The 20,009-nt window shown below is 47.0% G+C and overlaps 1 protein-coding gene across 3 annotated transcripts in view; it reads right to left on the bottom strand.

The window, feature by feature from the left end:
• GIGYF2 (GRB10 interacting GYF protein 2) overlaps positions 1 to 20,009 on the bottom strand; it is a 734,963-nt gene that overhangs the window by 100,907 nt on the left and 614,047 nt on the right. For all 3 annotated transcript variants that reach the window (XM_030217174.1, XM_030217173.1, XM_030217175.1), the window contains one exon: positions 10,823 to 10,977. In XM_030217174.1, coding sequence (XP_030073034.1) covers positions 10,823 to 10,977 — 155 coding nt within the window. The remainder of the gene's footprint in view (positions 1 to 10,822; positions 10,978 to 20,009) is intronic.

Here is a 20,009-nt window from a genome sequence, read left to right as displayed (position 1 = left end):
GGGTGATATGAGTATATCGGTTTTGGCGGTATATAAGACGTGCAGCAGAGTTCTGAACGGATTGAAGGGGGGATAGGTGGTTAAGTGGGAGGCCAGTAAGGAGTAGGTTGCAGTAGTCAAGGCGAGAGGTAATGAGAGCGTGGATGAGAGTTCGGGTGGTGTGCTCAGAGAGGAAGGGGCGAATTTTGTTGATGTTAAAGAGGAAGAAGCGACAGGTCTTGGCTGTCTGCTGGATGTGCGCCGAGAAGGAGAGGGAAGAGTCGAAGATGACTCCGAGGTTGCGGGCGGATGAGACGGGGAGGATGAGAGTGTTATCAACTGAGATTGAAAGGGGAGGAAGAGGAGAAGTGGGTTTTGGTGGAAAGACGATAAGCTCGGTCTTGGCCATGTTCAGTTTCAGGTGGCGGTTGGACATCCAAGCAGCAATGTCGGATAAGCAGGCTGATACCTTGGCCTGGGTCTCCGCGGTGATGTCTGGTGTGGAGAGATACAGCTGGGTGTCGTCAGCATAAAGATGATACTGGAAACCATGAGATGAGATCAGTGAGCCCAAGGAAGAGGTGTAGATTGAGAAAAGAAGGGGTGCAAGGACAGATCCCTGGGGAACTCCAACAGAGAGTGGGATGGGGGTGGAGGAAGATCCATGAGAGTGTACTCTGAAGGTACGATGGGAGAGATAGGAGGAGAACCAGGAGAGGACAGAGCCCTGGAACCCAACTGAGGACAGTGTGGCAAGAAGTAAGTCATGGTTGACAGTGTCAAAAGCGGCGGATAGATCAAGGAGGATGAGGATGGAGTAGTGGCCTCTGGATTTGGCAAGGAACAGGTCATTGCAGACTTTAGATAGTGCTGTTTCTGTTGAGTGGAGAGGGCGAAAACCGGATTGAAGCGGATCGAGGATGGCCTGAGAGGAGAGAAAATCAAGGCAGCGGCTGTGAACAGTGCGTTCAAGTATTTTGGAGAGGAAGGGTAGGAGGGAGATGGGGCGGTAGTTGGAGGGGCAGGTAGGGTCAAGTGATGGTTTCTTGAGGAGAGGTGTGACTACGGCGTGCTTGAAGGTGTCGGGGACCATTGCAGTGGAGAGAGAGAGGTTGAGGATATGGCAGATGGAGGGGGTGACAGTATGAGAGATGGTGTTAAGTAAGTTGGTGGGGATGGGATCAGAGGAGCAAGTGGTGCATTTTGAGGAGGAAAGAAGGCGGGCGGTTTCCTCCTCGGTGATATCAGGGAAGGAGGAGAAAGAGGCCAGGGCTGGTTGGTTGAGGGGGAGGGTTGGAGGGTGAAGGGGAGGAGGAGGCTTGGTAGTGAACTCAAGGTTGATCTTTTGCACCTTGTCACGGAAGTAGTCGGCTAGTGTTTGAGGGGAAAGTGAGGGGGTGGGGGGGTGGGAGCAGAGGGCACTTTGAGGAGGGAGTTAAGGATGGCGAAGAGACAACGAGGGCTGGAGCTGAGAGAGTTGGTCAACTGGGTGTAGTAGTCCTGTTTGGCAAGGAATAGGGAGAACTGGAAGGAGGATAGCATGAATTTGTAGTGAAGGAAATCTGAATGGGTGCGAGATTTCCTCCAGAGGCGTTCAGTAGATCGGGTGCAGGAGCGAAGGTGACGGATGCAAGGGGTCAGCCAAGGCTGGGGATTGGTACGCCTTGTGGGACGAGAGGTGGGTGGTGCAAGGGTGTCCAGAGCGGAGGAGAGAGTGGCATTATAAGCGGAGACAGCTTTATCGACAGACTCGGATGACATGATGGAGGAGAGGAGATTAGAAATACTAGAGGAAAAGGTAGGAGGGTCAATAGCCTGGAGATTCCTGGTAGTAGTGGTTAACGTTGGGCGGGGCTGATGAGGGGGGTGAAGAAGCGTGAAGGTGATCAGGTGATGATCAGAGAGAGGGAGAGCTGAGGTGTGGAGATTGGAGGGTGAGCCGGAAGAGGAGAGGACGAGGTCGAGACAATGGCCATCTTTGTGAGTAGGGGTGGTGGAGCAGAGCTTGAGGTTGAAGGAGGATGTTAGCGTGAGGAACCGAGAAGCATGAGAGTCAGATGGGTTATCAATGTGAATGTTAAAGTCTCCGAGAATGAGGGACTGAGATGAAGGATCAAGAAAGACAGAGAGCCAGGCATCGAAGTCGGTGAGGAAGGAAGAGAGAGATTTATCAGGGGGACGGTAAATGACTGCCACTCTGAGTGGCAACGGGTGGAATAGGCGGATGGCGTGGGCTTCAAAGGATGAGAAGCAGTGAGATTGCGGTAGGAGGAGGGGTTGGAAACTACAGGAGGGCGAGAGTAGTAGCCCGACTCCTCCACCACGGCCAACTGGGCGGGGAGTGTGGGAGAAGAGATAACCTCCATGGCATAGGGCTGCGACTGAGGCAGAGTCATCAGGGGAGAGCCAGGTTTCAGTTAATAATCTCATACATATTCATTGTAGAAATCTTGAAAACCAAATGAGGTTGTGGCCCTCGAAGAACATGGCTGTCCACCCCTAGGCTAGGGTATGTTTATGTTTATTAGTATTTGCTGCTTTTCAGAACAAAGGAGTTTACAAGAATAAAAAATAAGCAGATTGGAAAGGAACACCAAACAAACAATAGGAAAAGTAAAAGTCAACAGAAAGAAAGGGATAGACAACAAAAATAAAGATAAAAAGCAGGTGGCAGATAGCATACAACAGGTACAACCCCATCAACTTCCCACTCTCCCCCAGAGCACAGTGTCCGAAGGGGTAGCTTTGACTCATGACTCTGGTTAGCATTTAAGGGAGGCTGTACAATAAGATTTGTTGATTTGCCATTTCTAAATAAGCTGGTAACTCGTCATATATATTTTTGAAGTATGAACATGATTTTAAACTGTCTATAATTTGTGGCTTCTTAAAGGTGATTTTTTAAATGATGTTTTGTTATCTTGTAGTTTTAACCAAATTAGTGATACCAGTGAAACACACCATTTGGGTATGTTGAACATCTTTCCCCTTCTCACTAACAGTTAAATGCTATACACATTTCAGATACGTAAAGCGAATGCTACATACCTGTAGAAGGTATACTCAGAGGACAGCAGGCTGATTGTTCTCACTGATGGGTGACGTCCACGGCAGCCCCCTCCAATCGGAAACTTTACTAGCAAAGGCCTTTGCTGGTCCTCGCGCGCCGATGCGCACCGCGCATGCGCGGCCGTCTTCCCGCCCGAACCGGCTCGTGTTCGTCAGTCCCGTATGTAGCAAGACAAAGACAAGGGAAGACACAACTCCAAAGGGGAGGCGGGCGGGTTTGTGAGAACAATCAGCCTGCTGTCCTCGGAGAATACCTTCTACAGGTATGTAGCATTCGCTTTCTCCGAGGACAAGCAGGCTGCTTGTTCTCACTGATGGGGTATCCCTAGCCCCCAGGCTCACTCAAAACAACAAACATGGTCAATTGGGCCTCGCAACGGCGAGGACATAACTGAGATTGACCTAACAACTTATCCAACTAACAGAGAGTGTAGCCTGGAACAGAATAAAACATGGGCCTAGGGGGGGTGGAGTTGGATTCTAAACCCCGAACAGATTTTGAAGCACTGACTGCCCGAACCGACTGTCGCGTTGGGTATCCTGCTGCAGGCAGTAATGAGATGTGAATGTGTGGACAGATGACCACGTAGCAGCTTTGCAGATCTCTTCTATAATGGCTGACTTCAAGTGGGCCACTGACGCAGCCATGGCTCTGACATTGTGAGCCGTGACATGACCCTCAAAAGCCAGCCCAGCCTGGGCGTAAGTGAAGGAAATGCAATCTGCTAGCCAATTGGATATGGTGCGTTTCCCCACAGCCACTCCCCTCCTGTTGGGATCAAAAGAAACAAACAATTGGGCGGACTGTCTGTTGGGCTGTGTCCGCTCCAGATAGAAGGCCAATGCTCTTTTGCAGTCCAATGTGTGCAGCTGACGTTCAGCAGGGCAGGAATGAGGACGGGGAAAAAATGTTGGCAAGATAATTGACTGGTTCAGATGGAACTCCGACACTACCTTCGGCAAGAACTTAGGGTGAGTGCGGAGGACTACTCTATTATGATGAAATCTGGTGTAAGGGGCCTGGGCTACCAGGGCCTGAAGCTCACTGACTCTACGAGCTGAAGTAACTGCCACCAAGAAAATGACCTTCCAGGTCAAGTACTTCAGATGGCAGGAGTCCAGTGGCTCAAAAGGAGGTTTCATCAGCTGGGTGAGAACGACATTGAGATCCCATGACACTGTAGGAGGTTTGACGGGGGGCTTTGACAAAAGCAAACCTCTCATGAAGCGAACAACTAAAGGCTGTCCACACGGTAATGGTATGCACTGATTGCGCTAAGGTGAACCCTTACAGAGTTGGTCTTGAGACCAGACTCAGACAAGTGCAGAAGGTAGTCAAGCAGAGTCTGTGTAGGACAAGAGCGAGGATCTAAGGCCTTGCTGTCACACCAGACTACTACTACTGCAAACCTCCTTCATAAAAAGAAGTAACTCCTCTTAGTGGAATCTTTTCTGGAAGCAAGCAAGACACGGGAGACACCCTCTGACAGACCCAAAGAGGCAAAGTCTACGCTCTCAACATCCAGGCCGTGAGAGCCAGAGACTGGAGGTTGGGATGCAGAAGCGCCCCTTCGTCTTGTGTGATGAGGGTCGGAAAACACTCCAATCTCCACGGTTCTTCGGAGGACAACTCCAGAAGAAGAGGGAACCAGATCTGACGCGGCCAAAAGGGAGCAATCAGAATCATGGTGCCCCGGTCTTGTTTGAGTTTCAACAAAGTCTTCCCCACCAGAGGTATGGGAGGATAACCATACAGCAGACCTTCCCCCCAGTCCAGGAGGAAGGCATCCGATGCCAGTCGACTGTGGGCCTGAAGTCTGGAACAGAACTGAGGGACCTTGTGTTTGGCTCAAGATGCGAAGAGATCTACCAAGGGGGTGCCCCACACTTGGAAGATCTGGCGCACTACTCCGGAATTGAGCGACCACTCGTGAGGTTGCATAATCCTGCTCAACCTGTCGGCCAGACTGTTGTTTATGCCTGCCAGATACGTGGCTTGGAGCCACATGCCGTAACGGCGAGCCCAGAGCCACATGCTGACGGCTTCCTGACACAGGGGGCGAGATCCGGTGCCCCCCTGCTTGTTGATGTAATACATGGCAACCTGGTTGTCTGTCTGAATTTGGATAATTTGGTGGGACAGCCGATCTCTGAAAGCCTTCAGAGTGTTCCAGACCGCTCGTAACTCCAGGGGATTGATCTATAGATCGCGTTCCTGGAGGGACCAGCTCCTTGGGTGTGTAGTCCATCGACATGAGCTCCCCACCCCAGGAGAGACGCATCCGTAGTCAGTACCTTTTGTGGCTGAGGAATTTGGAAGGGACGTCCCAGAGTCAAATTGGTCCAAATCGTCCACCAATACAGGGATTCGAGAAAACTCGTGGACAGGTGGATCACGTCCTCTAGACCTCCAGCGGCCTGATACCACTGGGAGACTAGGGTCCGTTGAGCAGATCGCATGTGAAGACGAGCCATGGGAGTCACATGGACTGTGGAGGCCATGTGGCCAAGCAATCTCAACATCTGCCGAGCTGTGATCTGCTGGGACGCTCGTACCCGGGAGACGAGGGACAGTAGATTGTTGGCCCTTGTCTCCGGGAGATAGGCACGAGCCGTCCGAGAATCCAGCAGAGCTCCTATGAATTCGAGTCTCTGTACTGGGAGAAGATGGGACTTTGGGTAATTTATCACAAACCCTAGTAGCTCCAGGAGTCGAATAATCATCTGCATGGACTGTAGAGCTCCTGCCTCAGAAGTGTTCTTCACCAGCCAATCGTCGAGATAAGGGAGCACGTGCACTCCGAGCCTGCGAAGCGCTGCTGCTAACACAGCCAGGCACTTCGTGAACACCCTGGGTGCAGAGGCGAGCCCAAAGGGTAGCACACAGTACTGGAAGTGACGTGATCCCAGACGAAATCGAAGATACTGTCTGTGAGCTGGCAGTATCGGGATGTGTGTATAAGCATCCTTTAAGTCCAGAGAGCATAGCCAATCGTTTTGCTGAATCATGGGAAGAAGGGTGCCCAGGGAAAGCATCCTGAACTTTTCCTTGACCAGATATTTGTTCAGGGCCCTTAGGTCTAGGATGGGATGCATCCCCCCTGTTTTCTTTTCCACAAGGAAGTACCTGGAATAGAATCCCAGCCCTTCTTGCCCCGGTGGCACGGGCTCGACCGCATTGGCGCTGAGAAGGGCGGAGAGTTCCTCTGCAAGTACCTGCTTGTGCTGGAAGCTGAAGGACTGAGCTCCCGGTGGGCAATTTGGAGGCATGGCGGCCAAATTGAGGGTGTATCCTTGCCAGACTATTTGGAGAACCCACTGGTCGGAGGTTATGAGAGGCCACCTTTGGTGAAAAACTTTCAACCTCCCCCCGACCGGCAGATCGTGCGGCACGGACACTTTGATCTCGGCTATGCTCTGCTGGAGCCAGTCAAAAGCTCGCCCCTTGCTTTTGCTGGGGAGCTGTGGGGCCTTGCTGAGGCGCACGCTGCTGACGAGAGCGAGCGCGCTGGGGCTTAGCCTGGGCCACAGGCTGTCGAGAAGGAGGATTGTACCTACGCTTACCAGAAGAGTAGGGAACAGTCCTCCTTTCCCCATAAAAACGTCTACCTGAAGAGGTAGATGCTGAAGGCTGCCGGCGGGAGAATTTGTCGAAAGCGTTATCCTGCTGGTGGAGCTGTTCTACCACCTGTTCGACTTTTTCTCCAAAAATGTTGTCCGCTCGGCAAGGGGAGTCCGCAATCCGCTGCTGGATCCTATTCTCCAGGTCAGAGGCACGCAGCCATGAGAGTCTGCGCATCACCACACCTTGAGCAGCAGCCCTGGACGCAACATCAAAGGTATCATATACCCCTCTGGCCAGGAATTTTTGCACACCTTCAGCTGCCTGACCACCTCCTGAAACGGCTTGGCTTGCTCAGGAGGGAGCTTGTCCACCAAGCCCGCCAACTGCCACACATTGTTCCGCATGTGGATGCTCGTGTAGAGCTGGTGGGACTGAATCCTGGCCACGAGCGTAGAAGAATGGTAGGCCTTCCTCCCAAAGGAGTCTAAGGTTCTAGAGTCCTTGCCCGGGGGCGCCGAAGCATGCTCCCTAGAACTCTTAGCCTTCTTTAGGGCCAGATCCACCACACCAGAGTCGTGAGGCAACTGAGTGCGCATCAGCTCTGGGTCCCCATGGATCCGGTAATGGGATTCGATCTTCTTGGGAATGTGGGGATTAGTTAGAGGCTTGGTCCAGTTCGCCAGCAATGTCTTTTTTAGGACATGATGCATGGGTACTGTGGATGCTTCCTTAGGTGGGGAAGGATAGTCCAAGAGCTCAAACATTTCAGCCCTGGGCTCATCCTCCACAACCACCGGGAAGGGGATGGCCGTAGACATCTCCCGGACAAAGGCCGCGAAAGACAGACTCTCGGGAGGAGAAAGCTGCCTTTCAGGGGAGGGAGTGGGATCAGAAGGAAGGCCATCAGACTCCTCGTCGGAGAAATATCTGATGTCCTCCTCCTCCTCCCACGAGGCCTCACCATCGGTGTCAGACACAAGTTCATGAACCTGTGTCTGAAGCCGTGCCCGACTCGACTCCGTGGAAACACGGCCACGGTGAGAGCGCCGAGAGGCAGAGTCCCTCGCCAGCACCAGCGAAGCTCCCTCCACCGACGTCGTCGGGGAGTCTTCCTGGGAGGCGGCCGCAGCCGGTACCGCAAGCTGTACCGATGTCGGAGACCTCACCCCGGGCAAAGGGCCAGCCGGCGCCTCACTCGACGGTACCGGTGGCGCAGGCACCCCCAGTACCGGAGGAGAAGGGCGCAACAGCGCTCCCAGAATCTTTGGAAGAACGGCCCGGAGACTCTCGTGCAGAGCGGCTGTGGAGAAAGACTGGGAAGCCGATGCAGGCGTCGAGGTCAGAGTCTGTTCCGGGCATGGAGGCGGTTCCGGGCTGTCCAAGGGGGGAGCACATCGACACCTCCTGAACAGAGGGTGAGCGGTCCACCCGGTGCCTATGCCTACTGGGTGCCGACTCCCTCGGCGACCCAGAGCTCTCGGTACCGAGGCGGGAAGGAGACCGGTGTTGATGCTTCTTTGATTTCTTCACACAAAGCATGTCACCGAAGCTTCCCAGTACCGACGAGGAGGACGTAGAATCCAACCATCGCTTCCTCGGGGCCGAGGCCGAAGAAGGTCGGTCTCGGGGGGGGGGGGGGGGGGGGCTGTACCGCAGGAGCCCTCAGGGCAGGAGGAGACCCACCCGAAGGCTCACCGCCACCAGCAGGGGAATGGACAGCCCTCACCTGCACTCCAGTCGAAGCACCACCGTCCGACGACATCAGCAACAGCGGAGGTCCCGGTACCACCGACGTCGACGCAGCCTTCCGATGTCTCGGTACCGACGATGCAGAGGGTCGAAGCCTCGATGCCGTCGATGCCGAAGACTTTGATGCTGTCGACGTCGATGCACTCAATACGTCCCGTGCTGTTGTTGACGAAGAGCCCGAGAACAACATGTTCCACTGGGCCAATCTCTCTACCTGAGTCCTCTTTTGTAAAAGAGCACAAAGACTACAGGCCTGCGGGCGGTGCCCAGCCCCCAGACACTGAAGATACGAAGCGTGCCTATCAGTGAGCGAGATTACCCGGGCGCACTGGGTGCACTTTTTGAAGCCACTGGGAGACTTCAATGACATGGGCGGAAAAATCACGCCGGCGAAATCAAAATTCACGATGATGACGAAAAGCACCAAAAATAAGGGAGAGAAAACCCGTACCGAGGCCAAAAAAAGGCCGATCCCGAAAGCGAAAGGAAACTTACGCTGGGGCAAAAACTGGACACACGGGAAGGGACAAGACCGAAAGGTCTCTCTCTTTTTTTTTTTAGCGAAATCGCGAAGACGCACGAGGGTCAACTTGAGGGGCACGAAACGGCGGCAAAACACGACCGTCCCGAGCGCGGACAAAAGAAGACTGACGAACACGAGCCGGTTCGGGCGGGAAGACGGCCGCGCATGCGGGGTGCGCATCGGCGCGCGAGGACAAGCAAAGGTCTTTGCTAGTAAAGTTTCCGATTGGAGGGGGCTGCCATGGAAGTCACCCATCAGTGAGAACAAGCAGCCTGCTTGTCCTCGGAGAAACATATTTATATAAGCTGTGCCATATAAGTTTATGTTTGATAATGGCTTATGCTTTTAATTAGGTTGTACCTAAGTTATGTTATGAATATATTATTATTTAGCTAAATTAGATATGTTTATGTTTTTTAATTTTAATAACAATTTTTATGTATTTATTTTAGTAGTCTTTTTGCTCCTGATGCAGTTCATTTGAGGGCAAAACATGGCCGTGTCGGGAACTTATTTTTAAACCTAAGTGTTGTAGTCAATAAAACAATTTATGGACCAGTTTTGTCTGGCATTACCAAATTACCCTTATGGAGGGGAGGTCAACGACAGAAGCAGGCTACATGAGAGGATTCACTCTGAACAGTCCCTAATTCCTTGGCAAGGATGTAATCAAAGTAGTCCCATGGACCACTTACCATTCCCCAGTTTGATTGAGCAAAGCATTTTCAACAGAGCTGCCATCTCATCTGTTTCAGATTTAGCGCTTTTTAAAAATGTTAGCTAACCCAGACTCGTGAAAGGAAAAGTAACTAACCTCAATTATTTTAATGCGCCATACCGGATATGATGTAAGAAACTAGCAAACAACAACAAAAATAATTCTTTTAGAGCCAAAGCGCTTCCTTATGATTTGTTGCATCTCCAACATTACATCTAATTTTCTAAGATGAAACCCATAGGTATTTTTAAGGCAAAATACACAAATCTGCAGGGCAGTGAAGGGCCTTGTGTAGAATTCTCTTTGAGTCATACTGGTAGAACTCATGTGTTCTATTAAATCAGTTCTTGGCAGCTGCAAACTGGCTAAGCAGCTTAACTACAACAGGTTCAAAGTGCAATTTCTACTAAAGCTGTTATCGTATTCCTTCTCCACTAGAGAACAGCAGAATACTGGGGAAGAGCCACAAAGCAGTAAGTGGAAGGAGCCTAATCTCAAAATTGCATGGTCTGAAGATTTCCTGGATCTGCTGGTTTATTACATTCCTTCAGCGGGAATATCAATACTGTGGAGGAGCATATGGGAATATAGGAATTAACTACAAGCTAATGCTTTGCCTAAATTTACATCGGGAAAAAGGCACCATGTAATGAAATAGAATAACTATTAAACAGATGATCCTCAACACGCCTAAAACTTGTACACAAACACACAGCTCAACTACGGGCTTCTATCACAGGCTCTGACCAGTAGATTGCAAAAACACCAGTAGAAAACAACTCTCAGTACTAGAGAGAAAAAAAACACTAATGAAAAAAGCTAATACTCTGGCCATCTGTCAAAAACAATTCAAAAAAGTAATGCTTTTAACCGTGTTCCAAAAAAATTGTAACATTCAAAAAAATATTGTTTGGTGTTCATGAAACTGTAATCCCATATGATTTTCAAAACCACTTTCAGCAAAACAAGGGCCCCCTTGTTTCGCAATCTGTTTCAAGAGGAGTTTGCAGTTAGTTTAGTAACATATTTGCCTTCCAATACAGGAATTATGCATTCTGAAACCACAGGAACTATGCCAGCTCAAACCCATTGTTTCCCTATGATCCTGCTGCTGTAAAACATCATCAGCAAGAAGCAGTGGAGAACCATTAACTCTCCCAAACAGTTCAGGCTTCTACACTGCCTTCCTTGTTTTCCTTGTCTACATCCTGGTTCTTACCATCTAAGTTGTTGGCTGTGTTTAGTGCATGCAACATCTGCTCACACCACTGAGTGAATCCATCCTGCACCTTATTCACACCCTGGAACAGTTTCAGCACCTTCTCCTCCTCTTCTACCTTCTTATTCTGCCTGCTGCTGACACCCGTTGGTTTACTAAGAGAAAAAGAGAAATGTGATGTGACAGTCTGAAAACCATCACAGACTGCGTATAAAACAGGTTTTCTTGTAACAAATTCTCTCTGAAGATAACAGGTCAAAAAATCACATGAATAAGTAACCTGGGTCATGCTCAACAGTGGACAGACAGCTAGTTCCTAGATCTTTTCGAAAAGGCCTTTACTACATGTGCATAGAACTTCCTGCACAGTTTTCCCATGTTTCTTCTCAGTTCTAACAGGTTCTATTCAGGAAAACTACAAAAAAAAGGGTGAGTGGGTTTGCCTAACTGGTGAATTGCCTTCAGAGAACACTTGCAAAAAAAAAAAAAAAGTTGCTTTCTTGGAAGGCAAGTAGATTCATAGAGATACACAAATTAAATTTTTTTTTTTAAAGAAGCAGGGTGAGGTGGGAACAATAAGAACACCAATGAGCAAGAAATATTTTTGTTAGACAACACCAAGTTGAGGAGCTTTTTTTTTTTTTTTTTACTATATATTTTATATCATGGAAGACAACCTGAAGTAATATAACAGCTCCTATTAAGTGAGACAGAGATGAGATCTATCTCTCAAAGAGGCATGAAGAATAGACAATCTAAACCTATTACCCTGCCAAGAGACAGTGGGATGTGAATACATTGAATTTCGCCTGGCAGTTTAACAATCAATCTCTTCATAGGAGGTAGGACTTAGGGGCGAAGGTCCACATATTACAGGCCCCTCTAAGGTAAGACCCTGCATGGGCATAATAAAATGAGAAACAATTTGCTTTCTAGTTCCAAATATTACACACCACCAAAAAGGTGTACTAGGGTCAAAAGAAATATGTAGCTGAGTGAACTTCCTATGGGCTCTTTGTTCAATGTAGAAGGTTAGAGTTCTCATGCAACTGAAAGGGTTTGAAGCTAGTTTATCTTTGTGAGGATATGGTATGGGAAATTTTTAAAGAAAGAACACTGACTGATTACGGTAGAAATTTGCAGGAATTTAGTCAAATCTGATATAAACAGGACAAGTCACCAGGGTCTAGAGCTCTGCCTTTATAAGAACGTAAGTATTATTATACAGGACAGACTGAAGGTCAATCAAACCCAGCATCCTGTTTCCAACAGTGGCCAATCCAGATTACAAGTACCTGGCAAGATCCCAAAATAGTACAATACATCAAAATGTGAATTTATATGCCAGGCCTTTACGCCAAATTGCTATTAAGATGTCTTTCATTTTCTATAAAACAAGAGAACCACCACACAACCCATGATATTGTGGATGACTTGACTAGAGGCTTCAGTTGAAGCAAACACTGACTACACTTAAGGCAGCACAGAGATACAATATTCTTCAGATGTAAAAGGTGTTAAGGTCTGTTACATGGGAGTCAGGTCTTTTTGAAAGGAAAGGAGACAGACTCAGAAGTAATTTAAAGAAATAATTTTTATTACTTTTACAGATGACAACCGCCCCCCCCCCCCAAAAAAAAAAAAAAATGATCAGCATTACATGACTTCTTAAAATCCCTCTACCACCCCCCATCCCCCATATCTGCCCTACCTGGAATTATCAGTTTGAAGCAACCAGCCAGACCTTGTCCCATTCCACATATCCATATCACCTTAAACTTTTCATATTTATTGATCCTTAGGGCTGTCAAGTCTATACATATCACACATAAGCAAGTTTGTTTTCTATCTCATAGACGGGCCCTTCAACTGACAGTAATTACCCCAACATCAGTAGTCTATCTTTGGGTCTCCCCCCCCCCCCCCTATTTCTGACAGCTGGTGTTTAGGAGAGTGCCCTATAGATCCCTAGAACGCCTCCCCCCTTTTAACCACTTTACTTAAAAAAGAAAAATGTAAAATCTGCTTTCAATATTCCTGGATTATTGGACACTCCTACTGGATGTACAGAAAGGTACCCAATGTCCTGCATCGCCTCCAACAGTCCCATCACCAACATTACACACTTCCCTTAACCTTTCTAATGTATAGAACCAGTGCATTAAGACTTGTACTTGTTTTCCATCACATGGCTAGCAATTGAGAGCCTAGCTATCCTATCAAAACTCACTCTCCCATGCTTAAACATATTTATTTTTCTGTCCCCTCCATGAGTTCAGCATCATATAAATCTACAAGATTATCCTCCACTTTATCTTACCCCATATGAGGGCTTCAATTGGGGATTTTTCTGCCCTAATATCCCTCCACACAGCAGGGCCACACCCTAGTGCTTAACCTGCAAATTAGGGAAAACATCCCTGGGCAGTGATAGTATTTGTCCCGTAGTGCTCCACTTTCCCTCCATCAAAAATTACTCCATGCAGAATAACCCAGATTCTTCCCACCTCTGAAATATTCTCAGATTCCTCCTCAGTGGAAACCCTGCATTATATCTAAAATAATATATTGAGTGTTTCCTCCCTCCCAATTTTTTCCTAAGTGCCGTACAGATATTCAGACTATGGGTAGTGTAGAGATTCCTGACTCTATTCACCCCATTCCCCTCCCCCTCTGAAACCACCAAAACCACCACAGAAGATCAGAAACAGCACATCACAAATTCCATCTTGCTCCATCTTAGCCCACTATCCACCTGCTACTCCCACACTGCCTTGATGAGCAGTGTGGCAGTGCTTTTGTAAATTAGGCATTCTCATCTCCCCTTCTTTTCTGACTAGGAGCATCACTTCCCTTGCCACCCTTGCGGGCTGCCCATGTCAAATAAACCAAAACAACTTTACATGTAGCTTTCTAAACTTCACTGGAAGAATTTGAAAGATATACACAAACTTTGATAGGGCCATCATTTACACTGCTTTTATTCTGCCAGTTAGGAACAAGCTGACCGTCACCCATCTTTCTAGATTCTGTGGCAACCTCATAAGTATATAATTCTATACGAACAACTGATCTCAACCTGCTGTTTTGCACTCCCAAATGGGAAACTCTGCTGCAAAGCCTCCACCCATGACCCTGTTAAGTCTATAGTCAGTATTTCAGATAAATTTGGTTACATTGATCCTAAGTCTTGAGACTTCATCAACCTCTTGCAGCTCCTGCATTAAAGTGAGCAGTGAAGACTGCAGCTCTTTGATCATAAGAATATTGTCTGCAAATAATATTTGTATTCCTTTCCTGCCACCTTTATGCCAACTACTTGCTCATTTTCCCCTTTCTTCTATGCTAACGGCTCAATTATCCTGGTAAACATTAAGGGCAATGAAGGGCACCCTTAGCAAGTCCCTCATTTAAGTTCCAATGCTTTCAAGTACTCCCTCCCCCACTCCAATGATCTTCAGGAAGCCAATGATTTGTTATATACTATCCTAATCAGGCTTAGAAATTGCAAGCCCAACTGCTCTCTCTAAAGCCTTAAAATGTCAGCAGTCTCCGTCAAAGGCCTTTTCTGCATCTATTTAACATTAAAAGCAATGGTGTTTCCTCTTTGTGTGCTCACCTAATATTACCTGAAGACTGTCTTCCTATTACAAATCTGGACTAATCCAGGTGCACCAATCTTGTAGTTTTATACTTCAAACTCTGGCTCAGTAACCTGGTTAAAAATATTGTATCCAGGCCAAGAAGAGTGATTGAACTATGCGAGCCACACAGTGCACTCTCCTTTTCTGACTTCTGGGTTATTTATTTGTTGCATTTGTATCCCACATTTTCCCACCTATTTGCAGGCTCAATGTGGCTTACAGTTTTCCGTCATGGCATTCGCCAATCCAGAGTGAAGATACAATTGGTATTACATAAAGAAACACGGATGACATAATAAAATTAAGCTATCAGGTATAGAGAGAAAACATTCAAAACATTATGGTAACCCTTCTAATTTTATATGTGACAACTGGTGATTCACTTCAAGAGCACTGAAAAACCTAATGGCCCCCATTAAGAGGTGTTTAAACCTTTTATTAAAAAAAAAAAAGGGCTGTAAAACCATTCAGACCCGGTGACTTGCCTGTCCTTATTTTTTTATTGTCTGCTCCACCTCCACCACAGAGATGGGTCTATCCAAATACTGACCCTCATCCTCTATTATCTTGAATAACTGACCGTTTCCACAAAATGCTCAGTCTCCTCCTCCCCATCTCCTTCTAAGGGGTATAAAGTTCCTGGTAATGTTCCACAAAACAGTTTTTTTATATCCTTATCTCTCTCGCTAACATTTTTTCTCCAGCCCACTAACCTTTAATGTATTGTTTTGAGTCTCTAACTCTCAATCTGTGTACTTGCAACTTGCTGGCTATACTTCCAAAACGTCATATTGAGCTTGTATTTCAAGGCCTCAGCTAGTAGCTTACCCAGACCATTTCTTGTTCACGCTATCTTGTCTAGATCATTTAGACATCTCTTTCAGTTTTTGAAATGGTAGTTCTAAGCTTTCGCTCTTCCTCCAAAAGTCTCTTTCTCTTAGCCATAGCAATAGCTATAAACTTCCCCCTTATGGCTTACTTTTAGTCCTTATGTATATCCAAACAGCAGGTTTATTCAAACAAAATCCAAAGACTCTTAATATCAACAATTTCAGTCCATTTATGAAAAAGTGATTCCTCTAGGTTCTGGGCTTATACTTGTTCTTCTCTGCTTAGAGGATCCTGCATCAAACGATTTAAATGTTCTTCTGAAAAGCTAAGGATGTTGTCCCACTGTTGGAATGACATGGTCTATTTCAGAGAAGAAACAAACCAAACAGAAGTATCCCCCTAATGACAAACAACACAGTGTACAAAAAAAGAAGTAGGGGGTAGACCAGATGTATATCAAAACAGCAGGTTTATTCAAACATAAATGTAGGTTCTGGGTTGAATTTCTAGGTGATCCGGGAAATTATAGACTGATGAGCCTGACGTCGGTACCAAGTAAAATGGTAGAGACTATTATAAAGAACAAAATTACAGAGCATATTCAAAAGCATGGATTAATGAGGCAAAGCCATCATGGATTTAGTGAAGGGAAATCTTGCCTCACCAATCTATTACATTTCTTTGAAGGGGTGAACCAACATGTGGATAAAGGTGAACCAGTCGATATTTTGTATCTGGATTTTCAAAAAGCATTTGACAAAGTACCTCATGAAAGACTCAAGAGGAAACTGGAGAATCATGGGATAGGAGGTAGTGTACTATTGTGGATTAAAAACTGGTTAAAAGAAAACAGAGAGTAGGGTTAAATGGTCAGTATTCTCAATGGAGAAGGGCAGATAGTGGGGTTTCCCAGGGGTCTGTGCTGGGACTGCTGCTTTTTAACGTATTTATAAATGATCTAGAGGTAGGAGTAACTAGTGAGGTAATTAAATTTGCTGATGACAAATTTATTCAAAGTTGTTACATTGCAAGAGAATTGTGAAAAATTAAAAGAGGACCTTCCAAAACTGGGCATCTAAATGGCAGATGACATTTAATGTGAGAAAGTGTAAAGTGATGCATGTGGGAAAGAGGAACTATAGCTAAGTAATGGAAGGTTCCACATTAGGAGTCACCAACCAGGAAAGGGATCTAGGTGTCATCGTTGATACACTGAAACTCTCTGTTCAGTGTTCAGCAGTGGCTAAGAAAGCAAATAGAATGTTAGGTATTATTAGGAAAGGAATGAAAAACAAAAATGAGGATGTTATAATGCCTTTCTATGGCTCCCTAATGTGACTGCACCTTGAATATTGTGTGCAATTCTGGTCACATCATCTCTAAAAAGATATAGTGGGATTAGAAAAGGTACAGAGAAGGGCGACGAAAATGATAAAGGGGATGGGACAACTTCCCTATGAGGAAAGACTATAGCGCTAGGGCTCTTCAGATTGGAGAAGAGACAGCTGAGGGGAGATATGATAGTGGTCTATATAATAATAAGTGGAATGGAACGGGTAGATGTGAATCACTTGTTTACTCTTTTCAAAAATACTAGGACTAGGGAGCACGCAATGAAGCTACAAAGTAGTAAATTTATAACGAACTGGAGAAAATATTTTGTCACTCAATATTCATTGCCAGAGAAAGTGGTAAAAGCACATTAGCGGGGGTTTAAAAAAAGTTTGGATGGCTTCCTAAAAGAAAAGTTCATAAGCCATTATTAAAATGACTTGGTGAAAATCCACTGCTTATTTCTAGGATTAACAGCATAAAATGTATTGTACAATACATTTTTTTAGGATCTTGTCAGGTATTGGCCACTGTTGGAAACAGGATGCTGGGCTTGATGGACCTTCAGTCTGTCACTGTATGGCAATACTTATGTACTAGTATTCTGTAATGGAACCTTGGCACCTTGATTCTATTATGTAATAGGCTTCTAGCGTGTGATATCAAGGTGCCTAAATAGAGGCACACACATATCGAGTTACTTCCTTTACAAACTGTAGTTTACAATTTATATTATAGAATGTTCCTGTGGAACATAATACCTCGTAAAACAAATAGAATACTTAAAACTTGTATGACTGAATGTCGCAATAGCCATGATTAAACACTGATACGCTTTTTCTACAGCATCGTGCTGACCTGAATCATCAATTTAAAGATTTAAAGTGCTTTGAGATTTACAATGTGACTCCTTTAAGCTTTGGTGGGGAAAGATGTCTTAATACAGTATATCCATAGGGGTTCAATCTGGCATCACAGTATAATAGTACCATAACAAACTATGGTACAATGATATAACAGGGGATTAACAAACTGATTGAGTTATTCATACCATGTGAGAAGATAGTGTTCAGTTTAAAGCCAGAAAGAGGTGACCAGGCATTATTAAGATGGGCAATATGGCAAGAAAGATGAAATACATTATGCTATCATGGTTGTTTTATGCAGTAATTCAGTAAGGCAGTCAGAACAGGCAAAACAGTAGCCTAGCAGGTGTGAAGTACAATTCTGGTCACCGCATCTCTAAAAAGGTGTAGTGGAATTAGAAAAAGTACAAAGAAGGGCGACAAAAATGAGGGGATGGGATGACTTCCCTATGATGAAGCGCTAAAGTACACAGCTGATTTTGAAGATGAATGAATTAAGGTAAAATTATGTATCATACCTGATAATTTTCTTTCCATTAATCATAGCTGATCAATCCATAGACTGGTGGGTTGTGTCCATCTACCAGCAGGTGGAGATAGAGAGCAAACTTTTGCCTCCCTATATGTGGTCATGTGCTGCCGGAAACGCCTCAGTATGTCGATATCAAAGCTCCATCCGCAGGACTCAGCACTTAGAGAATTACACCCACAAAGGGACACTCTGCCCAGCTCACCACCGCCGAAACGGGGGAGGGGAAGTAACCCAGCTCATCCCCACACAAGTGGGGGAAGGGAATCCGTCCAGCTCATCCCCGTGGAGCGGGGGAGGGACACCACCCCGCCGATGCGGGGGGATCTGGCTTATCCTGCAACCGCAACCGCGGGAGGAGCTGACTGACCCTAACACCGCCGAAGCGGGAGGGGTACAAAGCTGCCCTACAGCCGCACGAAGCGGGAGGGAGTGCCAGCAGAATTTAAGTCTCAATCCAGCCCCGTAAAACGGAGGGGAGAGGAATGCAGCAGCTCACTGTAACACAAACTCGTCTCAACTCTTGAAGAATCCAAGTGAAAAAACTTGAACACGAAGTCCTCCTGAAGTAACTGAAGACTAAACTTGAACCTAAAATTCAACCAGAATATAAACAGTACAGATATCTGGGAGGGGCTATGGATTGATCAGCTATGATTAATGGAAAGAAAATTATCAGGTATGATACATAATTTTACCTTCCATATCATCATGCTGATCAATCCATAGACTGGTGGGATGTACCGAAGCAGTACTCACCCAGGGCGGGACATTGAACTACCTGACCTCAACACTGAAGCTCCAAACCGGGCCTCCGCCCGTGCCGCCACAGTCAAGCGGTAATGCTTGGAGAATGTATGGGCTGATGCCCAAGTTGCCGCCTTGCATATCTCTTCCAAGGAGACGGACCCGGCCTCTGCCATCGAGGCCGCCTGAGCTCTAGTGGAGTGAGCCTTCAGCTGGATAGCCGGCACCTTCCCTGCGGCCACATAAGCCGCTGCAATGGCTTCCTTGACCCATCTTGCCACTGTAGGCTTAGCAGCCTGCAGACCCTTACGAGGACCTGCAAACAGGACAAACAGATGATCCGATTTCCGGAAATCATTGGTCACTTCCAAGTATCTGATGATGACTCGTCTCACATCCAGATATTTAAGAGCAGAGTATTCCTCTGGGTAGTCCTCCCTACGAAAGGAAGGGAGACAGAGCTGCTGATTCACATGGAAGCGAGAAACAATCTTGGGCAGGAAGGAAGGCACTGTGCGAATAGTCACTCCTGCCTCAGTGAACTGCAGAAAAGGCTCTCGACATGAGAGCGCCTGGAGCTCGGAAACTCTTCTGGCTGAAGTGATAGCCACCAAAAAGACTGCTTTCAACGTCAGGTCTTTCAGAGATGCCCTCGACAAGGGTTCAAAAGGCGGCTTCTGTAATGCTCTTAGCACCAGATTGAGATTCCACGCAGGCACCACCGAGTGCAGAGGAGGGCGCAGGTGATTAACTCCCTTGAGAAAACGCACCACATCTGGCTGCGAAGCCAGGGAAGCACCCTTCAGGCGGCCCCTGAAGCAAGCCAGGGCCGCTACCTGGACTTTAAGGGAACTGAGCGACAGGCCTTTCTCCAGACCTTCTTGCAGGAATGCCAACACTGAAGAAATTGGAGCAGTGAATGGAGAAAATGAGCCTGCTTCACACCACGCTGCAAAGGTACGCCAAACCCTGGCGTAAGCAGTAGAAGTAGAGCGCTTCCTCGCTCTCAGCATAGTGGCGATGACCTTGTCTGAGAAGCCCTTCTCCCTCAGACGCTGCCGCTCAATAGCCAGGCCGTAAGACCAAAGGGGGAGGGATCCTCCATCACCACGGGACCCTGATGCAACAGGCCCTGCTCCACTGGCAGCCGCAGAGGATCGTCGACTGAGAGCCTGATCAAGTCCGCATACCAGGGATGTCTGGGCCAATCCGGACCCACCAGGATTATCCGGCCTGGA

Source organism: Microcaecilia unicolor, chromosome 10 (genome assembly GCF_901765095.1).
Source record: "Microcaecilia unicolor chromosome 10, aMicUni1.1, whole genome shotgun sequence".
NCBI lineage: Eukaryota > Metazoa > Chordata > Amphibia > Gymnophiona > Siphonopidae > Microcaecilia > Microcaecilia unicolor.
This window is presented reverse-complemented; position numbering and strand designations above follow the sequence as displayed.